Source organism: Falco biarmicus, chromosome 15 (genome assembly GCF_023638135.1).
Source record: "Falco biarmicus isolate bFalBia1 chromosome 15, bFalBia1.pri, whole genome shotgun sequence".
Classification (NCBI taxonomy): Eukaryota; Metazoa; Chordata; class Aves; order Falconiformes; family Falconidae; genus Falco; species Falco biarmicus.
Window position 1 is genome coordinate 10,937,740 of NC_079302.1, and position 24,166 is coordinate 10,961,905.

General features: G+C 41.8%; 1 protein-coding gene and 1 long non-coding RNA gene across 4 annotated transcripts in view; one reads left to right on the plus strand and one right to left on the minus strand.

The window, feature by feature from the left end:
• Positions 1-24,166, minus strand: part of LOC130159201 (uncharacterized) — a 182,815-nt gene that overhangs the window by 96,482 nt on the left and 62,167 nt on the right. The window lies entirely within an intron of this gene.
• Positions 19,538-24,166, plus strand: part of BEAN1 (brain expressed associated with NEDD4 1) — a 62,692-nt gene continuing 58,063 nt past the window's right edge. Inside the window, exons 1-2 of one of the 2 annotated variants that reach the window (XM_056360547.1) lie at positions 19,541-21,271; positions 22,311-22,385. In XM_056360547.1, coding sequence (XP_056216522.1) covers positions 21,109-21,271; positions 22,311-22,385 — 238 coding nt within the window. In that variant the 5' untranslated portion in view covers positions 19,541-21,108. Of the gene's footprint in view, positions 21,272-22,310; positions 22,386-24,166 lie in introns of both variants that reach the window. The other variant, XM_056360548.1, reaches the window with a different exon arrangement.

The window sequence follows — 24,166 nt, forward strand, 5'->3', positions numbered from 1 at the left end:
TTTAAAATAAATGTTTCAATTTCAAGTTTGAAAGAGTAAGAAATAAAACTATAAAACTCTTGTGTTTTTACCTTCATGCTTCCTGGAATGAAAGAAATCATCAAGTTGATATCCTTCCCATTTAAGAAGTTATCACAATTTTACTTTAGCACAAGTCATCAAGCCTTACCAGAAACTGAGTAGCTCTGATCAGATCAAAGTGCTTGATTTAGCCTAAATCTAGTCCATAGAAAAAGCATGACAGAAAACAAAACAGCAAAGACACCCTTTTAGACTGCATCAGAAAAAGGAAAAGAAAACAAACCAGCAAAACTCTTTTTTGAGCAATAAAAACCCACAGATCTTTGCTGACCTCTCTCAGTTTCCTGACTTTGTTCCCGCCTGGCCTCAAAGAAACAGGAAAAACAGCATTTCCTTCCACTTATCCCCAGCAAGGGGTTGTCCCACCTGCTTTCCCACAAGACTTTTTTAATTCATCCTAGTTAACCCCTTCATCAATGCCCCAATCAATCACAAATCTCTGCAATTCTTTCATTCCCCATTAAAAAGGAACCCCTACTCGAAAGCCAGTGCTCTGAGTAAAGTTACTGAAACAAGCAGAACAAAGCAAGGCAGAATCCACCAGGAAAACACCTCCAAAAAATAGACCAAATAAGGTTTTTCAGAAAGTCAGTAACAGCTGGGCTGCAAATGGTCCAAGGAGCTCTACTGGCAGCCTCGGTAGAGCTCAAGGCCTCACCTGCAGTGCCTTCTACCAGCCAGTACATTCTCAAATGGAAAGGTTCAGAAGGAGACGTCATGTAGCCATCTGCTGCTCTGACCCACAGAAAACCTCCTGCATTGCAGATATTTCTTGGGACAATGTCTAGCCACTAGAAACGACTTTTATGCAACTTGGGCAGTACAGAGAAAACAGACTGAAATGTGAGTCCATATTCCATCATTTTAAAACGCCTTTTCTGAACAACTGTCCATGTTTTCCTGTCCCCATTTAAAAAGTAAACCTGAAGAACACAAAAATGCCAAAAAAACTGAAAAGGACCTGAAGCACCAGAATTTTGGCTGCCACACTTACTGCACACGATATGCCCCACCACCACAGATGTCTAAAATGCACGCTAGTGCAACAGCGGAAAATCACAAGCGAATGTAGCACGAGTCAGTGCTGTCAGTAGTGTGCCATTTCATAAACTGTACCAAGGAAAAACCGGTAGCAGCGGCTGCCATGGCCGGGAGCGGCCGCCCGGTGGCACCCGATGGCAGCGCTCGGCGGGGACGGCGCCGGCCGCGCCCCGGCTCCCAGCCACGCACCCGGCTTCGCTGCCGGCCGGCCGCTCGGGTCTGCGCTCTGCCAGCTCGCGAGAACGTCTTACTCGTGGGCAATAACATTCCTAATTCCAGAAAGTTAATTCAATCAGTTTGATGCTTTAACGCTGCCTTCACAAAATTTCTCAGGCTTTTCCAGAAGCCAGAGAGGCTACAAAGCCTGAATTTAGAAAGGAAAAAATGGTTCCTTGTTCAGGCAGGAGTTTTGAAGGGCATAGAGGGCAAGGCAATAATTTTGGGGAAAGGATGCAAGCTCCAGATGTCTCCTTTATTTAAAGGTCAGTCCAGATCACCCTGCTTGGGGCATGTTTGTCTGTTTGCCAGGATTCAAATACTAAGTCCTGACAGTTTTTCATATGACATTGAAATCTGGTTTTGATCATAGATGTTGTCCAACCCCACATCTTTAGAATACTTTTCCTTCCAAACCAAACTGCAACTACTGATCAGGATTTTCTCAAGCAATACCAAATAATTTTTATTTTCAGTGACTTTTGTAAAACTTGGGGGTTGCCTTGAATATATACATATTTGCCGAAAATACACATATTTGTGTATGAATCCATGCATTACCCACTAGTCATTATTTGTTCATTATTTTTATATTACGACCATGCAGCAAACCCTTTCCAAGCAGCCAAACAAGCAAACCAGTAAAAAAAAGTACCAGGAACCTTTCAATGACCACCTAAAAATTGAAAGTATTCGCAGAAATCACTTGTCACACAATTACAGATTAATGGCTTCATGAAAGGCAGAGACTCCTTGAAGTGGATTTAATTCAGTATTTGTAATCAGTAATGTAATCAGCCTTCATCATCTCTCCTACTCCTCCTCCTCTAGAAAGATTACTGTAACTCTGCTGATCCACCAGCTCTGCAGATCTCAGTGTGCCATATGGTAGGAGAGGCAGGCTCTGTCTTCAGGACTCAAAACAATGGTGTCTGCAGATCTTCAGGATGAACTCAAGCTGGTCAGCCACAAAAAGAACAGAGGCAAACACCTACACCAGTTTAAAATCTGGTTATAGTATTTTACTGGGCTAAGGTTATAATAAAGGTTTATAGCAGAGTAAGTGATTGTGCACACTGACAATCCGCTGTGACTCCCACAGCCATCTTCAGGAGCTGCTCCTCAGTCCACTGCCTCTCCTGGTCACTCCTTTCCCACTCGTACTCCAGCCTCACTCTCTTCCTCCCTCTCTGCACAGCGGCAGCTGTGATGTCCCCCCTGTTCTGCAAAAAGCCTGGTGCTCCTTGTTCAATGTCAGCCCTAACACCACATAACCACATACAAGCTGTGCTGGCCTACACCAACACCACACCGATGGAGAGCCTCAGCAGTCAGCCTTGCTTAGGAACAGGCAGAATGACCCAGCTGAAACGCACAGACCTCTTTGAGCACCCATACCACTGGTATGGGCAGCACTATCACAAAGGACTTGGCAGAAACCACCATCTAGTCCCACCGCAATTACCCCTTAATTACTTCTTTCCCATGCTACAGACTGAGCTCTCCCATCCATGTCATACTCGGATTTCCCAAGCAATGTTCTGCCTGATCCTCTGCCATTGCCAACAACGGTTTGCAGCACACTCACAGCAGGAGGGTTGGGAGGCCAGCACTCCCACTGCATGCCCTACCCTACCACCCCTCCCCTTGAATGCCTAGTGACTTTGCAAAACTTTGCATAAGAATATGCCAAAAACCAGCTCCTGGATTGCAAATAAATCTTGCTAGGATGAGGAGAGAGGAGAAGAGAAACAGCACTATTTGAATTTGTAGGTCAAAAACAGGAGAGAAAACTAAAGTTATTTCTTCCTCTGATCCAAAAAGTTATGTTATATACAAGCAGCAAATTCTCTGTAAGCAGAGACTAGCCTGAGGGACATGCAGCAGCAGCTGAGCCACCTCAGCCTGCTCAGCTCATACATCTGTTCCCCTGACACACATGGGGTCCCATCCTGCCGCCATCTGCTCCTCTTTCCTCCCACAGATGCCAAGTACAACACAGCCAGCAACCAGGGCTCTGCAAGCAAACCACACACTGACCGCAGGTCCCACCCTGCCAGGCCTCCTTCTCCTTTAGAGAACCACAGCACATTTCGCCAATACGTGCAGCTGACAGTAGCTTAGGATTTCTTCCGAAAACTGCGGTCCTGGCAGATTGCCAAGCAGAACTGACAACCTGAAGCCTCCACCCAGGTCAGCAGGTCCTGCACTGCTTGCAGCCAGCCCTGCTTGCACAGCCTTGAATGTCAGTGCAGTCGCCACTGTGATTTACCCATGCCTTGGGGTACAGCAGAGTAGGTGGCTTCCTGGTTGAGGAATTACTGTTTGAACAGGAGGGAAGATGGACAGAGATTACAGAAGTATGTAACACAGCTGGGCAGACTACAAAGCTCTCCTCGAATCACTCAGTTGGGCAAGAGCCATGCACATGGATACTGGAACTTCCCAAACAAAATTGCTAACTACTCCAGCTTTGGGTGTCTGACAATTTCCCTGGAGTATTTTGCCATTGCAAACATAGGGGGCAAGCAGAAATAAGCCGTGTGCTGCTCTCCTGACAGTACTGTGCTTGAGAATGACATGAGCTCTGCAACTGCAGCCAGGTAAGGATCCAGAGCAGCAAAACCCACAGCCTTTGTGACCAATACAGCCCAGATAGAGGGCAGAAACACACAATGGCCGTGCCCGGTTTTGCCACCTTCTAGTACTCAACAGCAACCGCCAGCAGAAGCAGATGTCAAGGCTAGCAGGGATCCACTGCGAAAGTCAACCGTGCAAAAGAGCTGGCATCAAGAAAGCTAGCAGAGGGCCAGACACAGGGCAGTCAGAAATACCAGGCAGCAGAGCTACATCTCACACTGACAAAAAATCATTCTCGTTCTGCTGTTTTGGCAATGACCACTAGTCACCTGACTGAGTAATCACATCTTGAACACACACAGATCTGTCTCTCAGTACCTGCATGGACCTGGCAAAACCTCTTATCAAGCCAGGCAGCGCAATCGCTTTGAGTAAGTGAAAAGCATAATAAGCCTTACTGAAGAGACGTAAAAAAAAGTGTTAGAATATAGGCAGCTTCCTCTTCTTTCTTTAGAAAAAGAGCTTCGAGCTTGCCAGAAAAATTAAGTAATTCTCTTCAATCCTAGTAAAATAATCTCCACAATTAACTACTTACTATAAATAGATGATTAAGCATCAACCCTAATTAGAATGGAGTTTCTTAAATTTTTGTGCAACATCTGGATTTTTGGGGATGTTGATGCAAGTACTTGGCAAGCAGACAAGGCATCTATGAGAACAGCTGTGTATAATCCATCTGTTGTCACATATATCACTTCTGAGTGAACTGGAAGCATCACACAGCCTTCCAAGAGAAGAATATCTGACAGAACATTAAATGGTCACCAAACAGACCTGTGCAAAGCTGACTGCCTTTGATGTAGAAATAGTTCAGGAGGAAATGTGTTACATAAATAATATGCACCAATAAAGCCTATTTGCAAGAACAGAATTCTGGGCTCATATCCTAGCTGTGACACAGACTTCCCTTTTCATCTCAGGTACGTCATGTAGGCCGAGATTTTTGCTTTTACACATCAAGTGTTCAAAGTGGAACTCCCTTCTGAAAGGTTATCTGGCCATTGTCCTCCCCTTCATGTGCCATGGCAACCACACATACACACTTCCCACCATCATCTCAAGGGTTAGTTAATATGCATAAAAGCATTCTGAATAAGTAACATTCTCTAATGCTTACGCATCTTAAGGATGAAAGCTTTAGTACTATTCATTATTTTACAGCAACTTCCAGGCACAAGAGATTTTTGCAAAAGATCTACAAAGACCTATAATTAAAACACCCTCCTCTGCACATATTTACAGCTCTGCATGATGTATACGGTACTATTCCCATTGCAATTAACAGAGAACCTGTAGCATAAGGCATAAGCAGGACCTGCATTTCATAGGTCACTGTGAGCAAGAGTGATGGGTAACACAGTTAATATGAGGGAGAGTTAGAAAAAGGTAGTCACATACACATCTGGAAGTTAAAATTACCATGTTGGGGGTTTAAAATCCATGGCATAGCCACAAAGAGTATTTACTGCATGCAGAAAACACTGGTGAGAAATAAAGCACGGATTTTAATTTTATGAGATGCTAAATGTATGACCAACATACCTCACGTGGCTCCATATGGGATGGAAAAAGACTTACAAGGACTCCGGTTTCAGTGCCTTTTCATTACTTCAATTCTTCCTCTAAGAAACATGTTTATTTTAGCCATTCATACTACTTACATCAGACCTTTATTGCAGCTGCCCAAATTACCCCATTTTAGACCACAACAAATAATCAGCACTCAGCTGTTTTTCTTGCATAGCTCTAAGATTAGCTTTTTTAATTTCTACCCACCTCTGATATTTTTAATCACCAGGTTTGTAGGCTCTCTGGTTCAAATCCTTTACAGGATGTTTACAGGAAAAGACTCATGAAACACACTCATCTCTAGTTAATCTTTCCTTTGACCATGGAGAGCTCATCCTAGGACAGTTCTGAAGACCCCAAAGAACAGCTGAACAGTTGGACAAGCTTTCATTTCCATGACAGCAGTTGTTTGGGCTATCCAAGGAATCAGCCTTGGAAGCATTCACATGTAGAATTTAAACTTAAGAGATGACACACTTCAAAAGTGGCTAAACTGGACTCCAGTTAGGTAGAGAATGAAAACTAACATGTACAACTAAGGTTCTACACTTTATGTGTTTATGCAGTGCATTTTATTTTGATGCTTCTCAAAGGTGCCTAGAATTGCATCATTATAAACAGGACCTACCTCTAGTCATTACTGAAGTGATAGGAGCCATGGCTGCATAAGCTACTAAGAAGAGTCACTGCAACATGTCCTTCATGTGTGGTAACACAGGCACTATATGTTACAGGGTACTAGTCTCAGAGACTTGCTTACAGCAGGCAGTATTAAAAAGGCAATGTCTCAAAACTCTTCTTTTTTGCTAGGAAAGGAGAAGCCTTCACACACCAATATCCATATGAAGCCCAGTAATGAGCAAATTTTTGTCCAGAATTGCTACAGACTTTAGTTTAAGTCTCTGGACTTACAGCTAGCAAAAACCCTGAATGAACATTATACTTTACTTATTAATGTCGATAAGGTATTGATAGCAATTAATATCAATATTAATCCCAAAGGAGATGGGAGAGACTGAACTCCATCATAGCTAAGCTGATAGCACCGAGTTCCCAAAGGAAAACTGAACTTTACATCCACAGGCTCTCAGAAGCAGCACAAAACGCTAAGTACCTTCAATAGCCCAGGAAAGCATCCTTGTATTCACATGCTGCGTATAACAGTATGGTTAAGTGCTGCCTTTAGAAGCTAAAAGCTTCCTGAGGCGTCCTTGCTTTCTGAAAAAAAGACAGGACATTCCTAAAGAGGATGCCCGCCTGAGTAGTTGTTAAGCACCCAGAGTGTGCAGAACTTGAAGTTTACCAAGTCTCTTTCTTCTCCTCACTGCAATGAACTAGCAATCTTCTTTAGGTCTCTTATCAGATGAAGTATTTTGAATGCAGATCCAAACTTCTGCCCACCTACATGTGCTAATGGACATTCAGTGGCTCCTGGATCCTCTTAAACCTGAGAGATTTTCTAATGCCGCATATGGCGAGAAAGGGACTGGCACTGATTATATTCCTCCTCAAGCAGAGAAGATGAAATAGGAATCAGACTGTGACTGTCAGTCCACTGTCACTTTCCTGCCCTCTTCTGAGCACTGCACAACTACTTCATCATGCAGGGATAAGGCTCTTACTGAAGACAAACGCTGTGATTTCCCTATACCCTCTTGTTCAGCTGCCCGTTTCCCCACAGGCAGGACAGCCTGCAGAGAGCCAGCACTGTCCGTAGAACTGCGGAACACATATATTGCTCTAAGCACCTCTGATCTGAACAAGGGTCCACCACGATAAGAGCAGTTTCACATTATCATCTTTGGACAAAGGTTAAATCACAGCACGGTATATTGCAAGCACCAAATAAAGATTTGAAAGCTGGGTTATAGGACCCTGAAGATATGTTTATCATAGAAATGCTGGCGGAAGCTTAATTACAGCGGTACTACTATATGCTGCTCTGCTAGGCAAGCTATTTAAGTCCTTTCAATAATGTTTTGCTGTAATGGGAACAGTTCAAGCTGCAACAGCAAGTCTGTGACATAGAAAACATTATAGCGGTTGATCTTATTCCTTCCAGTGCACTCATTTTAATAGGGTTTTTTTGCTGCTCCACCTACCAGCTGCCCTTATCTCAAGAGCACAATTGCCTTTTTTCTGCCATTTCCACTTGGTTAGGATTTTCAGATTCAGCTTAGAGGAACTTCACTCAAACTAAAATAAGTATATCTTTCACGTATCTCATTTGAGGAAACCAAAGGGGTCTTATTGAATGCTGAGGATGTGACTGCACTGCACCCAAGTCACTCTTTTCTACAGGTAATACAGCTGCAATACTTACCCTACCAAGAAGCCTGAGAAAATTAAATACCACCTGGGTATTTCTACAGAAGTAGCCAAAGGAAGGAATAAGACAGTATGAGTGGGGGTCACCTTGATATACCTTTTCCCCAGCCCTGACATCAGATAGCATGATGCCAAAAAAGGAATGAGGCATCTCCTCTTAGAACACAGTTTGGACTTGCTCAGCCTCAAGTTTATTTTCCTTTCACCTTACTTTCCCAAAATAGGAACTGTTCCCTCCCTCCATGCTTCCACACACATTTCTCCTCCCTTGCACCCCCACCTTTTCCAAACAAGATCCTAAGCCCATCTTCTTGTCACATCTTTACCCACCCAAACAATCCTCTCACCCACACTTCCCTGCATCTTTACAAATAATACCATGAGGTTCCTATCTGCTTTGTTTTTCTACAATTCTACTTCCTGTCATCTAAATCAAGAAAAAGACACTCTCTGCAACTGAAGACAGGGCAATGGAGCCTACAGGCAAATCAAGCCCACTTGACTGTGGGCTATGTAACATTCACAAATGCCAGTGACAGCAGTACCTACTGTAAAAGAGGGCATCATAGCACAAATGTGACCTGTAAAGAGCAGATCAATTCAGTGCCAATCAGCTTGAAGGTTCAGATTGACTCATCTTCAACAGCAAGACATGATCTAAGCCCATTTGTATACAAACATTATTATCAATTGTCTGCCATTTATCCTCAGCCTGTAATACCATGTCTAAATATTAATACATTTAGCTTAATCCCATCTCTAGCTACAGCTTCCCTAGGATTCTGACTTTTCTTATGAGTAATCTTCTTTTTCATGTAACAGCCTAATGATGTGTCAAAAAATGGTATATTATTTGCTCAAGTAATTGCTTGTTTTTTAATAAAGCATTCTAAAACATAGGTAATGACTGTAGGCCTATATTTCTCTAAGGAATAAATAAGATTGGATCAACTGAATTTTTCTTAACTTAGCAAAATAGAGTAAAAACACATTATTCATATGACAGCTTTATATCATCTTGTCTCTTGTTACATCCTTTTTTTTGCATTAGCAATTAACTCAATTCAATGGCAGGAAGATAATTTCCATAAACTGATCACTTCAATAAGAATTTCTAAGTGAATTAACCAGGCTTGGCTGCCTTTACACAATAAAACTTGAAATATTAAATGTCAGACAGACATAAAGGTATACTTTTACTGTACCTTGTGTTAAGCTTCTAAAGTCACATGCAAGCCCACATAAATACTAGCAGGGACATGCCCGGTTTCCCTATCTCTTCTGCCCATTTCACCCATGCAGGTTACAAGATCTTCCAGGGAAGCACCATGCAGTTCCCAAATCCAAGTTTATACATAGCCTGCCCAAGAGCCGCTTTAGGATAGGGGACTCTGTAAATAAACCTCTTCACAGCAACACTAACCCATTTCCATCAACAAAAGGAATGCTCTCTACTCTCCCTCACCTTGGAGCCCCTGCCTCACAGGCCTACATCTGCAGTAATTTAAAATGCAGCTGGATACTGGTTTCTAGTAAGTGCACGGATCTACATCAAGTCCCTCACATGGGGCAACTGAGGGGAAAGGAAAGAAAGAGCATGTACAAAAAAAAGCCACTAAGTGGGTGGGACACATGTTCATTTTGTTGTCAGTTCACATTGTCAGAAACAAAATGATTTTGAAAGTAATAGAAAATCAGTGTAATAACACTGTCCTCCACATGGCTTTGAAATCCATTTATTGGAGCCCCACTGGTAAAGCACATATGTAATTACAGCTGAAGCTGTATGTAGCTCCAGACTAAACACCGTCATGAGGCAGTGTATTAAATAATGCATTTCCCTAGCGCTTTTTACTGAATATGTGATCATTTCATACGTTAAATTTATTGTTTTGATAATACACTCTAGTAACTTCACAACCAATGTGCATACAGGTTTTGAAGATGGCACTGAGGCAGGAAGTATCTGCACCCTGAGAAGTGATCACCAATACATAAAAAATTTCACCATGTTTCAGCCGCACTCTCCATGCTTCACCTGGGGCTTAAACTACATCCCAAAGAACTACTGTGTTGAGGGAAACAGGGGCATTGATGCTCCACCAACACCACAGGCTCACTGACTCTACAAGAGGTTTCCCCACTGGACTCTGGGCCACAACCATGTTGTGCCACACGTGCTTACCTCTCACATGGATGCAGAAGAGTGAGCAAGCAACAACTACGGTCACTCTGCTATCATAGTCACTGCAAGGATTTTATCTCAACACATATAAAACATACACAAGGGCTTACTATCTTTTTCTAGAGTGCTCTAACTCTTTTCATACCTTTCTTCTTTCTCAAAAACAGCCTCTATATATTCACTGATTATTTTTTTTTCATTTTGACTTGACTACCAAGCCCCATCACTGAATTTTTTATCAATATTTTCCATGCCAGATGCACACGTGTGTCAGCTGGCATTGGCTTTCATGTTGTCAAAATAATAGTAAATCCACAAAAGGCGGCAGTTAAGAGTGGTGATACCAGCTATTTTCTGGACAGTTACCACAGGAATATCTTTGTCCATTTAATTTGACATTTCAGAGCAGAGTGGAGATGTGCTTTCATTGTAAAATGTGGTCACTGGAACCTGGCTAGTTAAATTGACACTGCACACTCTGTATTTATACCTTCTCTGTTATTACTATTTGTTGTATTTACAAGACAAGAAATGCATTTGCCTATTCAGGACAGCAAACACATCTGGAACTTCAAAATCCACACCTTCTCTTTCCTTCTTAAACTTTGGGAGTTTACAACCAATCTTTCTGGTGGGACAATCTGCTACAATTGCTCCTTAGCTATTATCTCAAAATATGGTAGCAGAGATCATACAGAATCATTTTTTTATATATATATATATATGTATCAATAAGTAAATCTTTTCAATGGTAAGACTTAACAGCTATTCAGTTTTGGTCTTGACTCTAGTACTAAAAAAAAAAAAAAAAAAAAGTGTTATCTTCATTTTGGCCATAGATATTCCTTAGAAGTTTGACATGCAGTGAATTTATGATGTAGAAAATACCAAAGTCTACCACTGTACAAATCACTTCCGAACACAACAGGATTTGTACTTCCTTGTGCAGCAGCTAAACTCGATCTTTGTTCATTCACCACGCCGTGGCTGCTGCAGCTAAAATACAGCAGATGGCACTGAAATCAGTTAACTATTGACATCACTGTCGATTTCCCCTAAATAACAGCCACAGCATGTTACAAGCACAATTTCAAACAGGAGTTGAACCTGGAGGTTTACATTATCCATAGTGAGCGTGAATACATAGAAAAAAACAACAGATGATACGTAGATGAACACACTAGCTCAACTTTTGGAAACCTAATTTGGTAAAACGCAGTAGTTCCTGGTTAAGTCACTGTAAAAACACTTAAGAGTTCCTTGGGTGGTATCAACAATGCAAGCTCCATAACAAGCAAGACTCTACCTTCTCAATATATTCCAAAGCCTGAATAATTGTGTTGGTTTTCAGAAAAAAACCAAAACTCTCAGACTTATTTACAGTGTCTCACACAGTGTCTAGAAGCAGAGGGCAGCACAGGTTGAGTCCTTTTCCTCTGTAATGATGGGTTGAGCAAAGGTGCCTTACTCTCAGAAATAATAAAACAGGCTCTTGAATGTATTTTTGGCACAGGGACGAAATGCTGTGAGGTAGATTGGTAGTTTTAGATTAGCTTGGAAAGCAGCAGTTCATACTACAATTTTAGTTAGTTTTGTTCCCTCTGTATGCTCATATTCTTAAACACAGGTAACCACCAGTGGGAAAAGACAATGGTGCTGACTGGGGAAGCTGACTGAAGCATCACTCACAAGCCTGTACTGAGCTGTGCAGCTGCAGCCACCACCAGAACACACAGCCTAGGGAAATAGCAGGGGAGGCAACAGGGACAGAAAACAGAAGGGACGGAATTTCTGTCCATGTCCCTCACATCTTCGGTTTTGGACCATTTTTGGTTCTACCAAGACAACCACCGTTACGCTCCCAAGAACACAGGCCTTTTAGATATACAATAGCTGAAATAGTAGTAGTAGTGGTAGTGAAGAACCTAACACATAGGAGAGGAGCGGATTTGCGCTCATTACTTTTTCTCACAGCCAAGCTTCATCTGTTGGGAAAAGATCCAGTGAGGCGCAGGAGCCAAACTCATGCTACAAAACAGAAATGCATAAGTATATGCCATATTACTGGTGCCTTAGGCTCCCAGTCATGTCAACGCTGGATCACATCCTTGTTTCTGACGCCAGATGATCTGAAGGAAAAATACAGGTGTCTGGAACACCACCTTTTTTTTCCTAGTGCACTTCCTTCCATTGTTGTGTACCAGATCTGAAAAGCTAACTGTTGGATCATACAGAAGAAAAAGATCTACGTAGCAAAGAATTCCAGAAATGAAGTAATATTTTTTAAAAAATCATAACAACAAGGCTCAATTCTGAAGCCTATTAAGATAAACCTGATACTTCATTTACAGTATTTGACAGATGCTCATCTTGGGACACTTTGTTGACATGCGCTGCCTTGGGACTTGTTTTTTGTTAAACCTCTGAAACAAAGTAGGATCGGAGCTAATTGACACTATGGTCAGAATTTGCACACTGTGTTCAAGTATATACTTTAATAGCAGCTAGTTACTGATAAGAACTTTTAACAATCTGAATAAAGAAGCCCCAAAAACACTAACCCACTCCAAATAACAAAGTACAAAGCATGTATGCTTAGAATTTTTTTTTAAAAAAAGTCAATTTTCAAGCTAAGAACCAAAAAAGAAAAGAAAAAGAAAAAAGAAACAATAAAGCCTAGCTACCCTTCACTTTCTTTGGCCTCTGTTTGACAGTACATTTTCAGCTAAGCTTGCAGCAAATCTGGATTGGTAACAAAGCCATGCTCATCAATCCAGCTTGCAATATAAAGTAATGAGAGCAAGGGTGGCAGACACAGAACTCTGGGTGCATGTGTTCGTACCATTTCAATTTTTCTATTGGGCTCTTGATAGAATTCAATTGTCCTTTTAAGCACTAAGAAACTATGTGTCCTTCATAATTACAAGTCACTAACTCAAGCAGCCCGTGGCTTCCGCCCCCTTCAATTCCTTTCTGTTTTCTCCACTGATACTTAAACCACAATTTCCCTCTTCAGACAGAAGCCAGCTGTACTGGCTTTCACTCACCTATACTCTAGAGTGGTCATTCACAACTGCTCCTTTATAATTTCATCCACAATTTTGAGAATATCTTGTTTTGTCAAAAGGATACACAAAGGCTGACTAGAAATTGATGCAGCCAGTCTTCTAAGTGTGGTCTCACTTACCAACCTTTCAAGTGCTGCAGCAGCCCAGTTCATCTGATTTCTTTTTGATATCTTCTTACTAGTTTGTGCCGTGCTATTGTTTGCTCTTTCCACTGCATTAAACACCATGCCCAAGCTGTCAGAGACAAAGTTTTATCCTAAACTCCATTATAATCTTTTTGTATTGTAAAACCCTCAGGGTTCATTCCTTTTTCTGTGCTTTGCTCTGTTCCTTTTATCCCCAAGCCTGCCTTACATTTCTCTGCAAATGAATTGCATAAGCCACCTAACTGCCCCGGTTTCCCAACTCTCCAAATCGTTTATCACAACGCTTCTCTTTCCTAGCAAGTTCACTTGCTAGGAAACCTCTGCTCTTGAGGTTTTAAATTAATTGCCAGTTCACTTATCCTGCTGCACATTTATTTCCACAGGTTAGAACTATTAAACAGGAGAATACATTATATCCTTACTTTATCCATTAATAGTTTATAAAAAAATACATCTGACTTCCTAAGTGATGCCAGTCTGTCAGGGTAGAGGGAGAAACACAACCTGGAAGTTGCTGATATATTTCTTTTATTCAGTTTCATATAAAATCTGGCTGCATTTAAATCATTCTCTGTGCAAGGTTTTTTTCTGTCACTGGTTTCTGCTTCTCACAGCAATTCCTCTCAGGCAGGAGCCTCACCATTACATAAGACTGAGCATCACTTCCAGCACCTTATTTTACCCTTGCTTTTGCATGCACAATGCCAGTGAAACCAGGTCTGAGTTGCACAAGAATTTCATGAGCCTGGGGGTAGGTCCCCAAGCATTTTGATCTCTCATCTGCATCTCTTCCTTGCTGTTATGAAAAATGTTCAAGGTTCCAGTGAGGAACTTTGCGCCTTTGTGAATTTATAAATATTTCACCATCTTCCAGAGGTCCTGCAGATTCACAAACACTTCATAAATAAAATAGTAATAAAATGGAGCAATACTGGTTTGTGTATTCATCGGTAAAACACAAAAGACAATGAATGACAGGGGTTTTACTTCACCAAGGTACACTAAATATTTCTTGCTACCACACAACAGTTTTGGAAAGATAAAATCAATTTTAGAGTCACATACAGATTTTCTTTTGCTGCCATACTGGCTTTTTCTCATTTGTACTTTTGTTTTAAGTTAACAAATGCATTGCTAGGTTCATATGCCTGCCTACACTAGTAATACTGCAGGGCGTGCCTTTTTTCCCCAAGAGCTCTCTATCAAAAGGCACTTTTAAAAAGATTACTGATAGTAAATGGCAAATACTTCACTTTAGTGTCCATCTGTAAAAAATGAGAAATATATCATAAAACTCCTAACCTCCATGAGGGTTACACTGACCAACAATCTTTCAAATATTCAAGAAACCAGTTTGTAGTATAAAGCTTTCTTTTATTTTGCTTTTGTTTTCTCCTTCCCCGTGACACCTGACACACACAATCAGGGCTCTGCCTGTGCAGGACGTGGTCTCCATAGCAAGTAACCAGCTTTTACGTACAGCCCTCCCCGAGATCACAGACACCCTCACCTTAGGAACAGGTATCAGTGTTTTATGGGACTACAAGTGGGTCTGATCATCCAGAGGTAGGATTTTTAGCACTGAATGTGACACCTATGTCAAAGAGTGGACCTACAACATATAAAATGTTTTGTAGTATCTAACATGCAGAATTACTATTATTACTAGTGCTAGTGGTGTTACCTGATTTTAAATGCTGTGTATGACATAATTCAGAATTTCTTTTTATATATCTGTGTCTATTTATAGTTATGTAGCTCCAGGGACACACATATGTTATTACTTGTTAATAACCCATTGGCCATCTTTAATTCCAGAAGTACCATTAGAACTTAAGATAAATTCATACAAGGACTCATGGAAATAAACACTGAGACCGTGCATTCACCGTCAGATGCTTTAAGGTCCTTGAAAGGTCAACACAAAATAAATTGGATAATTAACTATATATTTAATTACTGAGTCAAAGACTGAGAGGGAAAAGAACACTGAGATCAAATTTTCTATTCTACATCCTTAAACATCAGTTGGCATCGGAAAGATTGAAACCACAGACAGACAGGGGAAATATTATTGGCTTTTCAGTAACAATCTTAGACTCAATTATTTCCTAGTGTGTACATAGGAATTAAAAAAAAAATGTACAGAAGGCAGCAACATCATAATTCACCATCTTAAAATGTACAGAAGGCAACTACATCATAATTCACCATCTTCCTCAAAAGTCTGCAAGCAGGTGAATAAATAAGAAACTAAATCTGGCCCCATTCCAAAGCCTAAGAGCATCTTTTGTTCCACAGAAAAAGACAGTTGGTAGCTTTAAAAATCAGAAAAATAGCCTCTGAGAATTTGCCCATGACATAAAATTCCTACAGAATACTTTCTTGACATAGCAACTATAGAAACAAAATGAAATGCCTCTTCATTCTAGATCTCATTTCTTTACATGGCATGTAAAACAACACGACTCCTGCCTTTGGGCCTTGATGCTGCTGTAAAATATTTTTTATTGCTATGTTTCCACTGTATTATTAATTTAAAATTACTTTTCCTCTTGACAGATTTTATGCCTAAAGAACTAAATCACTTGATTTAAACCTCCAAAAAATATTTTCAAAATAAATTTACCTGTCCTATAAATGCTAGCTGAAAAATGTTATACAGTAACTTTATATATTTAAAATGTGATCCTTTTCATCAAAATAACTTTTAGCATAGAGGCATTTCCTTTTGCTGGTAATTCTACAATACATCCAAACTCAAAAAATCATTAGGATCTTGCTGGGAATTCATGTGACTGATTGTATTCAAATCCATTGCTTGAAAATTGCTAACCTGAAAACTATCTTCACCCTAAGATTTCTTCGAAATGTGATTTAGTGAATATTAAATAAAAAAATGAATTTAAAAATCTAACCACCCATCCTACCCCTTCAGGAATTTCATTCACAACAGATCTGAAAACCATAACTGATTTCATTGCTCCCCATTGCCCCTGCATGAAAGCCAGCATTAAAATGGAAAAAAAAAACAACCCAACAACAAACCCAATGAAAATGAGGAGTAAAATGTGGACAACTGGTACAAAAAATCCCAAAGCATTACACACAGACTGGCCTGAACAAAGGGAATGATACAGCAGTTGTGTTAATATTCCAAGCTACAATGCACATGTAATATCTCTGACTTTAAATTCAGATTTAAAATAAATAACTCAGATTTCAAATTGAGTAAAATCCATGCTCATGTGAGGCTAATCCTGCTCACTATACTCATGCAAGTAGCTCCACAGGCAGTGAAATGATTTCTAGCGTAAGGCAAACAGGAGTTACCTTGAACCTGAAATTAGCCATCTGGATTCCTGCCTGCCTTCTCTGAAGTGATTATTCCCCTCAGTTCAGCACTCGAGAGACCACATCTGGAGCATTATGGGCACCTTTGGGTTCCCCAGCACAAGAAAGATGCTGATACACTGGAGTGAGCCCAGCAGAGGGGACCGGAGTGCCTCTGTCCAGGGAAAGAGTGAACCTACTCGATTTGGCAACATGGAGAAGGTTTGGGGGATCTCACTGCTGCCTTCAGCTACATATCAGGAAGACACAGAGAAGAGGGAGACAGACTCTCTCTGGAGATACAATAATAAGGGGCAGTGGATACGCATTATAACACAGAAAATGCGGATTAGATGTAAGGAAAAAAAATTTCACTGTGAGGATAGTTACCATGGGAATATGGGCCAGAGAGATTTGAATGTCCCACTTCGGAGATATCCATGACTCAACTGGACAAGGCTCTGGACAACCTCCTCTGGATCTGCTTTTAGCCAGAAGATGAACAAGGTGATCTCCAGAAGCCCCTTCCAACCTACACTGTTCCACAGCTCTGTGAGATGAATGGGAATTGTATGATGGGAGTAAGGACAGCAAAAATAATTAGTGCACAAATTTATGCCTACAAATATCAAGTTTATTCTGCTGCTCCATTCTTCAATGGTAAATGATGTTTAAAAATATCTGAAAAACAATTCCAAAAAGTTTGAGGCTTTTCAAAAAAATTAAGTTGAGCATAAAAGTTAGAGATTAAAGACTCTCCATGCAAAAATTACTTTTTTTTTTTTTCATATTTTAAGTAAATTTCTGAGAAAGCAGAACAAACATCTGGGGTTTTTTCCTGAAAGAAAATAATTTGAAAAATTTTCCTTCAAAGGATTCTTTTTATTACATTTCAGAACACAAACAGCTACGAAAGTATGAGACGCTTCCTATGAAATTCCAGTCCCTCTTTTCCTGACCTCTTGTTTTCAGCAGCCAGCACAGATTTATACAGCCTGGTCCACTACACAGTGGAAACTCCCAGCAAGATACTACCTTAGCCCTGGGCCTGGTGTAATCATCTTGCCCAGAAATGGCAGAGCACTGGGAATGCCCAGCATTTCTGGCACTGCTGGTCTAGCACAGGTGCAGGGCTAGCTGAGCTGGCCCACGGCCTGGCCAAGTAACGTGAAGGCAAACATATCTGCATACATTTGGTGATGAGATGCCTACAGCAGCTAGCACTGATGAAATCTCACTGCTACTAGATCAGTGCTATTACCACCACCGAGGCACTGAATTTTCTATACAGAAAAGACTTCCCTGTTCCCATAAACAGCGATTAATCAGTTTTGCTCATCCTGAGGCATTTTATGTAAGGGTAATTCTATAATCAAACCAACGTTAACACCTTTTCCATTAAAAAAAAAAAAAAAAAGTGATGAACAGTATCCCCAAAATGTCTCATTACTAATCCATAAAAATTCCCAGTCAAAAAGAGATCTTGTTATAGCAACAAAATTTATTTTGCCTTACAAAATTCGACTGTCACAAAAAGTCCATGTGGGTAGCACAGCATCAGTTCAGCACTGAGCTCCAAGAACCTCAAATGAAACCACAGGAGACAGTAAGCCGAGTTAAGGAGGTCTGTCACTTCAGCAGACTGCACTAACAGTAGAGTTTTATAATGAAGTCCCTAGACCGAAGAAAATGTAAAATCATCCAAGAATAAAATTACCTGTCTTCAGCAAAAGTTTCTCACTGATTTTCCTTTATCAGTAAACTGGGAAACACCCACTAAGGATGGCAACTTAGTACAGTTCCATCCATAAGGAATGCCCTTCTGAACTTTACCTAAATGTAGCTCCTGGTCAGTTACCCTCCCTATTTCTAAAGACTAGGAAAAAACTTCCCTAAGAAACTGACAGAATTCAGATTGCACACACAGGCCATAAACCATCAGAGACGGACACTACTTTGGTCCTCCTTGTTTTGTAATGTTATCAGAAAGACAATCTAACCCACCGTAAATAGCTATGAGCAGCAGAAATGCTGAATATTTTTTATCTTTGTTCCAGCTCTCCCAAATGCAGCCCATAAGTAAACTCCTTTGTAATAAATCCCTTATTTATGGAAATTTTTCTTTAATATAAATCTATTTTACCAAAACAGAAAAGTAGATGCAATTAAAAAAAAACACAAACAGTGTAAACTACCCATAATATCACTCTGACACAACACATCACTGCTGAAGTACTGCACTGAGTCTGCAAATGAGTCTGGCCTAAGCCTACAACACATCCAGGTTTCATTCAGGTGCACAACTGAATGAGAAAAACAGGAATCCCTAAAAAGTGAAAAACTGCCACATCTCCATGCTCATCTGATGCAGATATAGAAATTAGTGAGGTGAGCAAAACCTACAACATTTAAGTAGATTCAAGATGAAGATGCTGAGTATCAGCAAGTACCAATAAAGTTATTGTTAACTGTGACAATGTTTCTGCAGGCTTTGATGGATCAGATGTTGTACATTGTGTTGTTTGACCCAGAAACAAATGTATGCTGTGTCAGAAGTAGTTGCAACTCCTACTAGAGATAAAGGACATGACTCTCACAGAAAGGGGTCTAAAGCCAGGGCAAGAGAGGGATTTTTTCTCAGAACTGTCAAACACTAAGCAATTCCCCTGCGTTCAAAGTCAGTTACTAAGGCCTCTATATTTTCCACAGTTTGTAATTTTATGTAAGTTTATGTAATTGTCTAAGCGTAGATTTTTCAGTCAAACATAAGACTCCAAGTCTGTCAGTATTAACTTAATATCAGTACTATGGCTAAATGTAAGGCACTGTTTGGGAACGATGTCATCAGCAAAATTTGCAGAAAGCACTAAAGGTTAGAAATTCCTGAAATGTAAAGTGAAGAAAACATTTTCATATCCTTAAGTCAAGTATTACATGCATACATGACTCATCACATGCAGACTGAGGCCAAGTAGGCACACATCCAAAAAACCAACACACAGAATATCAGCTCTTATGTGTACATAGCTTGACACCTTCACAGCATAACTAAACAACAAAGAGCCCTAAAATGAATCCATACAGTTTGCATTTATTGAAATAATAGAGAAGGAGTCTTTCAAGGAGTCAAATATTCTGAGGAGCTTAAGAAATTATCACAAGATAACTTTTGCAGCAGCATTTGGAGGGATTTTAGGGTAGAGATGTGTTACTTAAGAACAAAAGTACGATAGTTTCAGCAAAAGGTACAGGTATCCCTGAGCCATAATGAAACACACATGTAAGTTTCCAGTAAACCCTCATTTCCACCACCTTAGACTTGCTTAGTGCTTGCCTGGATTTAAAAAGAAAAGGGGAGGGGAAAGGTGATCGATGACAGCAGGAAATTCTTTACACAAAGACCAGAGCCCACAAGTTTTACATCCACCCCAAACTCCACTACAACTCTGAACACATCACTATGGAACCAAGGAGATATTAAACAGCCTAGATATCGACAGTGAAGTTGTTCCAATGTGAAAGAACTTGCTCTCTGGACTACAAAGCCACCCAGGGGCAGGGAGGTAAAGAAGGCTGCCTACATACTCATGGAGTATCCATTTCCACCGCCCTCACTGACAAGCAGTTCCAGTGGGACCACTCTGCAAGTGCCTGCAGGGCTTAACGCATTCACAGGAGACAGAAACTGCCAGTATATCTCCGTTCCTAAAAAACCCCAAACTGGTGACAAGGCGTGCCAAAAAAGGCCTTGTTCCTTGCATTCTTTACCTAAGCAGGAAATGGCATGCTTTCCTTAAGAGGTAGACAAACCAATTATGAAAGCTCATGTTCTTTTAGTACCCACCACAACCCTATTTTCTCCGTCTCTCGCACTAGGGCTTTAACATTCACAATGAGAAACGTTTCCAAGATCCCTGGTAACAAGTCGATCTTACTACAGTAAAGTGGTTTTAGCTCCTACTCGGACTACATTCTTCTCCTGGCCCCGATCCAGCCACAGCGACTTATTTCCTCTGCACTGCTCGGATAATCCCGTCCATCCCCGCGGGTTTATTCCCAGGCAGTCCCCTCCCTTTCAGCCCCACGGGCTGGGCTGGACTCGGCTTTCAGGAGCCGTTAACCCCGTACAGCTCCTTACCCAAGCTGCAAATCCCCGCAGCATCCCTAACGCTTCCCTTCCCTGTCCGCGGGGCCGGTAGGAGGCCGGGGGAGGCGCGGAGCCGGGGTTACTGCAGGCCCCGGGAGCTGGGGAGCACCCCCCGGCCGGGTCAGCCCCCCTATATGTGCAGCCCCGACCACCCCGCCGCCGCCCGGCCCGGCGTGTGGCCTGCGCCGGCCCCGCCGCCCCCCGCCGCGCCCCCCGCTCCGCTCAGGCCGGGCCGCCGCCCGCCCCCCGCCGGCTCCGTCCCTGCCCGCCGCGGCCGGAGGCAGGGCAGGGGAGGGGGAGCGCCGGCCGGCCCCCGCGGGGCGGAGGTCACCCGCCTGCCCCCGCCCTCCGCCCATGGGCGCCGGCTCCGTCCAGCCGCCGCCGCTCCGACCCCGCACGCAGGAGGAGGCGGCGGGGCGCGTCTCCCGGCGGCGGCTGCGCCCGCCTCGCCGCCCGCCAGCCTCCCGGGAGCCGCGGCGGAGGCGCATGGAGACGGCGGCGGCGGCGGCGTGCTGGGGTAAGGCGCGCCGGGCGGCCGGCGGGGCGGGGGGCGGCCTCCGCCGGGCAGGGCTCTGCCCCGGGGGGCGCGGCGGGGCGGGCGGGGCGCCGGGCCGGGCCGGGCGGCGGGGAGGGGAGGGGACGGGAGGGGAGGGCCTGGCTTCCGCGGAAACTTTCTGCCGCTCGGGAGCCCCCTCCCAGAAAAGCAGCAGCACCCGCCGGCGGGGCCCCGGGCGGCGCGCAGCCCGTTCTGAGCGGGGAAGCCGGGGGCAGCTCGGCGGCGGGGGCGCGGCCGGAGGGGCAGAAGCCGGCACCGTCCCTGTGCCCGTCCCCGTCCCCGTGGCACAGGGGCCAGCACCCTGCCCCTGGGTGGAACGACAGCGCAGGCAAAACCCCGCACAGATGCCGTGTTACATCCCACTGACTACCTGGAGCTCCTGCTTTATGTGCATCTGCAGGAGCAAACAAGCCCATCTTTTAAGAAATCTAAACATTTTGTTATTTAGGGTTTTGCGTTTTGTTGCCTGCAAGTCTAAATCTTTGAAGTGCAAGTTATAAATATTAAAGCTTAAATGCATAGGGGGAGTACGTGTATCAAATTTTAGAATAAATTTATTCCAACCCAGTTTGACACACGCGCCTAATGTATTCAGGATGCACTTACACAAAATAGCGAACAGTTAATTTTACAGTTAATTTTACAATGGTAGGTGCCTGCTTCAGAGACTGGTGAATGACTTAACAACAATAATTAGCATATTTATATAACACATTGTTGTTTGTACAGGGGGGTTGAATTTGAGAGGCACTGAAATTATATAGAATATTATTTCCTGAACTGGAGTGATTCCTGGAAGTATGAAGCAGTGACTTGTTTGGTTTTTTTCAGCCCCATTCAAGCTACATCTGTGCGTATGTTCAGTCTGAAGCGTGTAGTCCTGCCCCAGAGAGAGTGGGTGCAGGTTAACACCACGAGATGTCTTCAGCTGGCATCTGGTTGCAAAACAAAAACTAACTGCTATTAAGGGCTTTTTTTTCCCCATTTTTTCCCTCCTTAGTTCTTTTCTTCCATCTTCCTCTCATCTCTGGAAGCTCCATCCATATTGGAATAGGCAGCAATTATTCCAATCTCTGTAAGTAGTCTTTTTTTTTTTTTTTCCCCCTAACTGCATTAATGGCATGCCTTGCGGTCATGTACAGCTGTAGGAATAGTATATTTAAAGTCCTCTAGCAGATAAACATCAATCCATTAAAAAGCATATAGCTTCCTGACTAAGAAAACAACCGAGTTAACAGAAATGGACTTAACCTTGTGATCTTTATACAGACAAAACTCACAGAAATGAATGAGAGAATTGTCTGAAATAGAGGACGATGAAGTTTAGTGTCAGGTACAAGTACTTCATTATTTCCTTTTTTTAAAAAAAATCCTCCTTTTCAGCATTTTCTCCCACAAAAACAAATTAACGGATAGCTGCTAAAACTGATTTACAAATTAAGCACACTGACAGCAGTCAAAATTTATATTGTTTTGGCACTCAATAGTGAAACAAATGTGGCTAAAAATTACTTCCAGTTATTGAAATAAAACAATTCCTGACATTTGACTTCCTTCCACTCTCCTTTTTATGACTGACTTTTGTAGTTATTACATGAAAGTTTTTTGAAAAGGAAATATTATAGGAGCCAATTCTGCCCACGTCACTGGTCCTATTTTGGCAGAAAACCACATGTATGCAGAGAAGCAGAGTAGCATGCCCAATCTCTTAGACAAAAGAATGCCTAATGATAAAAATACATGCACAACCATTAAAACAACCAAAATACCTCTCAGAACAAGTGCTGCAGCTCAAGAGCCACGCTGAAATGCTGTAATTAGATTAAGACTTAAGTAATAACTTTCAAGCCAAGATGCCCATCATGGTTGAGAAATCATATGATTACACCCAAAGTTTAAAGAAAGAATAGGCAAAAAGTTATTTTTCTTACTTTGGAACATACATAAAGGAACAACAAAGTCAGACAGCTATTATCATTCCCAGACTAGAAATATTATCAAGCTTAACGCTTGCTGCCACAACTTACCAACTTGGAGAAATTATTCATAGTGTCAGGACCACCTTCTGTCAACACTAGATATTGGTAGGACCTCACCCTAAGATAACTTTGGTAACTAGGAGCTGAGTTTAGTTGGTAAATCTGAAGACAGTACAAAATGAAGTAAATGCCAAGTGTTCTCTTTCAGATTGCCTGGTAATCCCTTAAACTGCCAAAAAAACCATGTTAAAGTTGGGCTCAAGAGCAAGTGCAAAATTAGTAGCTACTGATTAAAGTCCTTCACCTTATCTGGCTACCTAATAGATGACCAGGCATCACCCAAGTTGTAGAAAATACATAATAACAATACAGAAATGACAAGAAATTGCAAATGCTTACATTAGTGTAGCTACATGTGGCAGTCTACTCATCTGTTAGTGAACTGCTTGTAGACTTGGCAAAAAAATAATTGTGTGCTTATGTTATTACAGGTTAATATTGAAAAAATACTGTTTAGATTATTTTTCCACAGAACTGTTGGTTTTACATTATGCATTTCATAGTACTTCATTACGTATTAGGCAGTATATGTTTAGTTTAGGGATTCATATCAGAATAACATAATTTCTTACCCATTCTTTGATTCCATGATCCTTGACCCTTAAACTCAGATTTTTCCCTGCTATTGCCCCTCCCAGAGAGACCACTTCTTCATGGCAAGACAACTTTGTATTGCATTAACTTTAGATTAGTAGAGTTTTGTAATAGAACTATTTCAGCAAACAGTTCAGTGTAGTCTTGAGTATTGCCCTGATTTCAAAATGGGTACCTATGTCTCTTCAAAATTAAGTGTTCTTTAGACACTATTTTTGTTTTA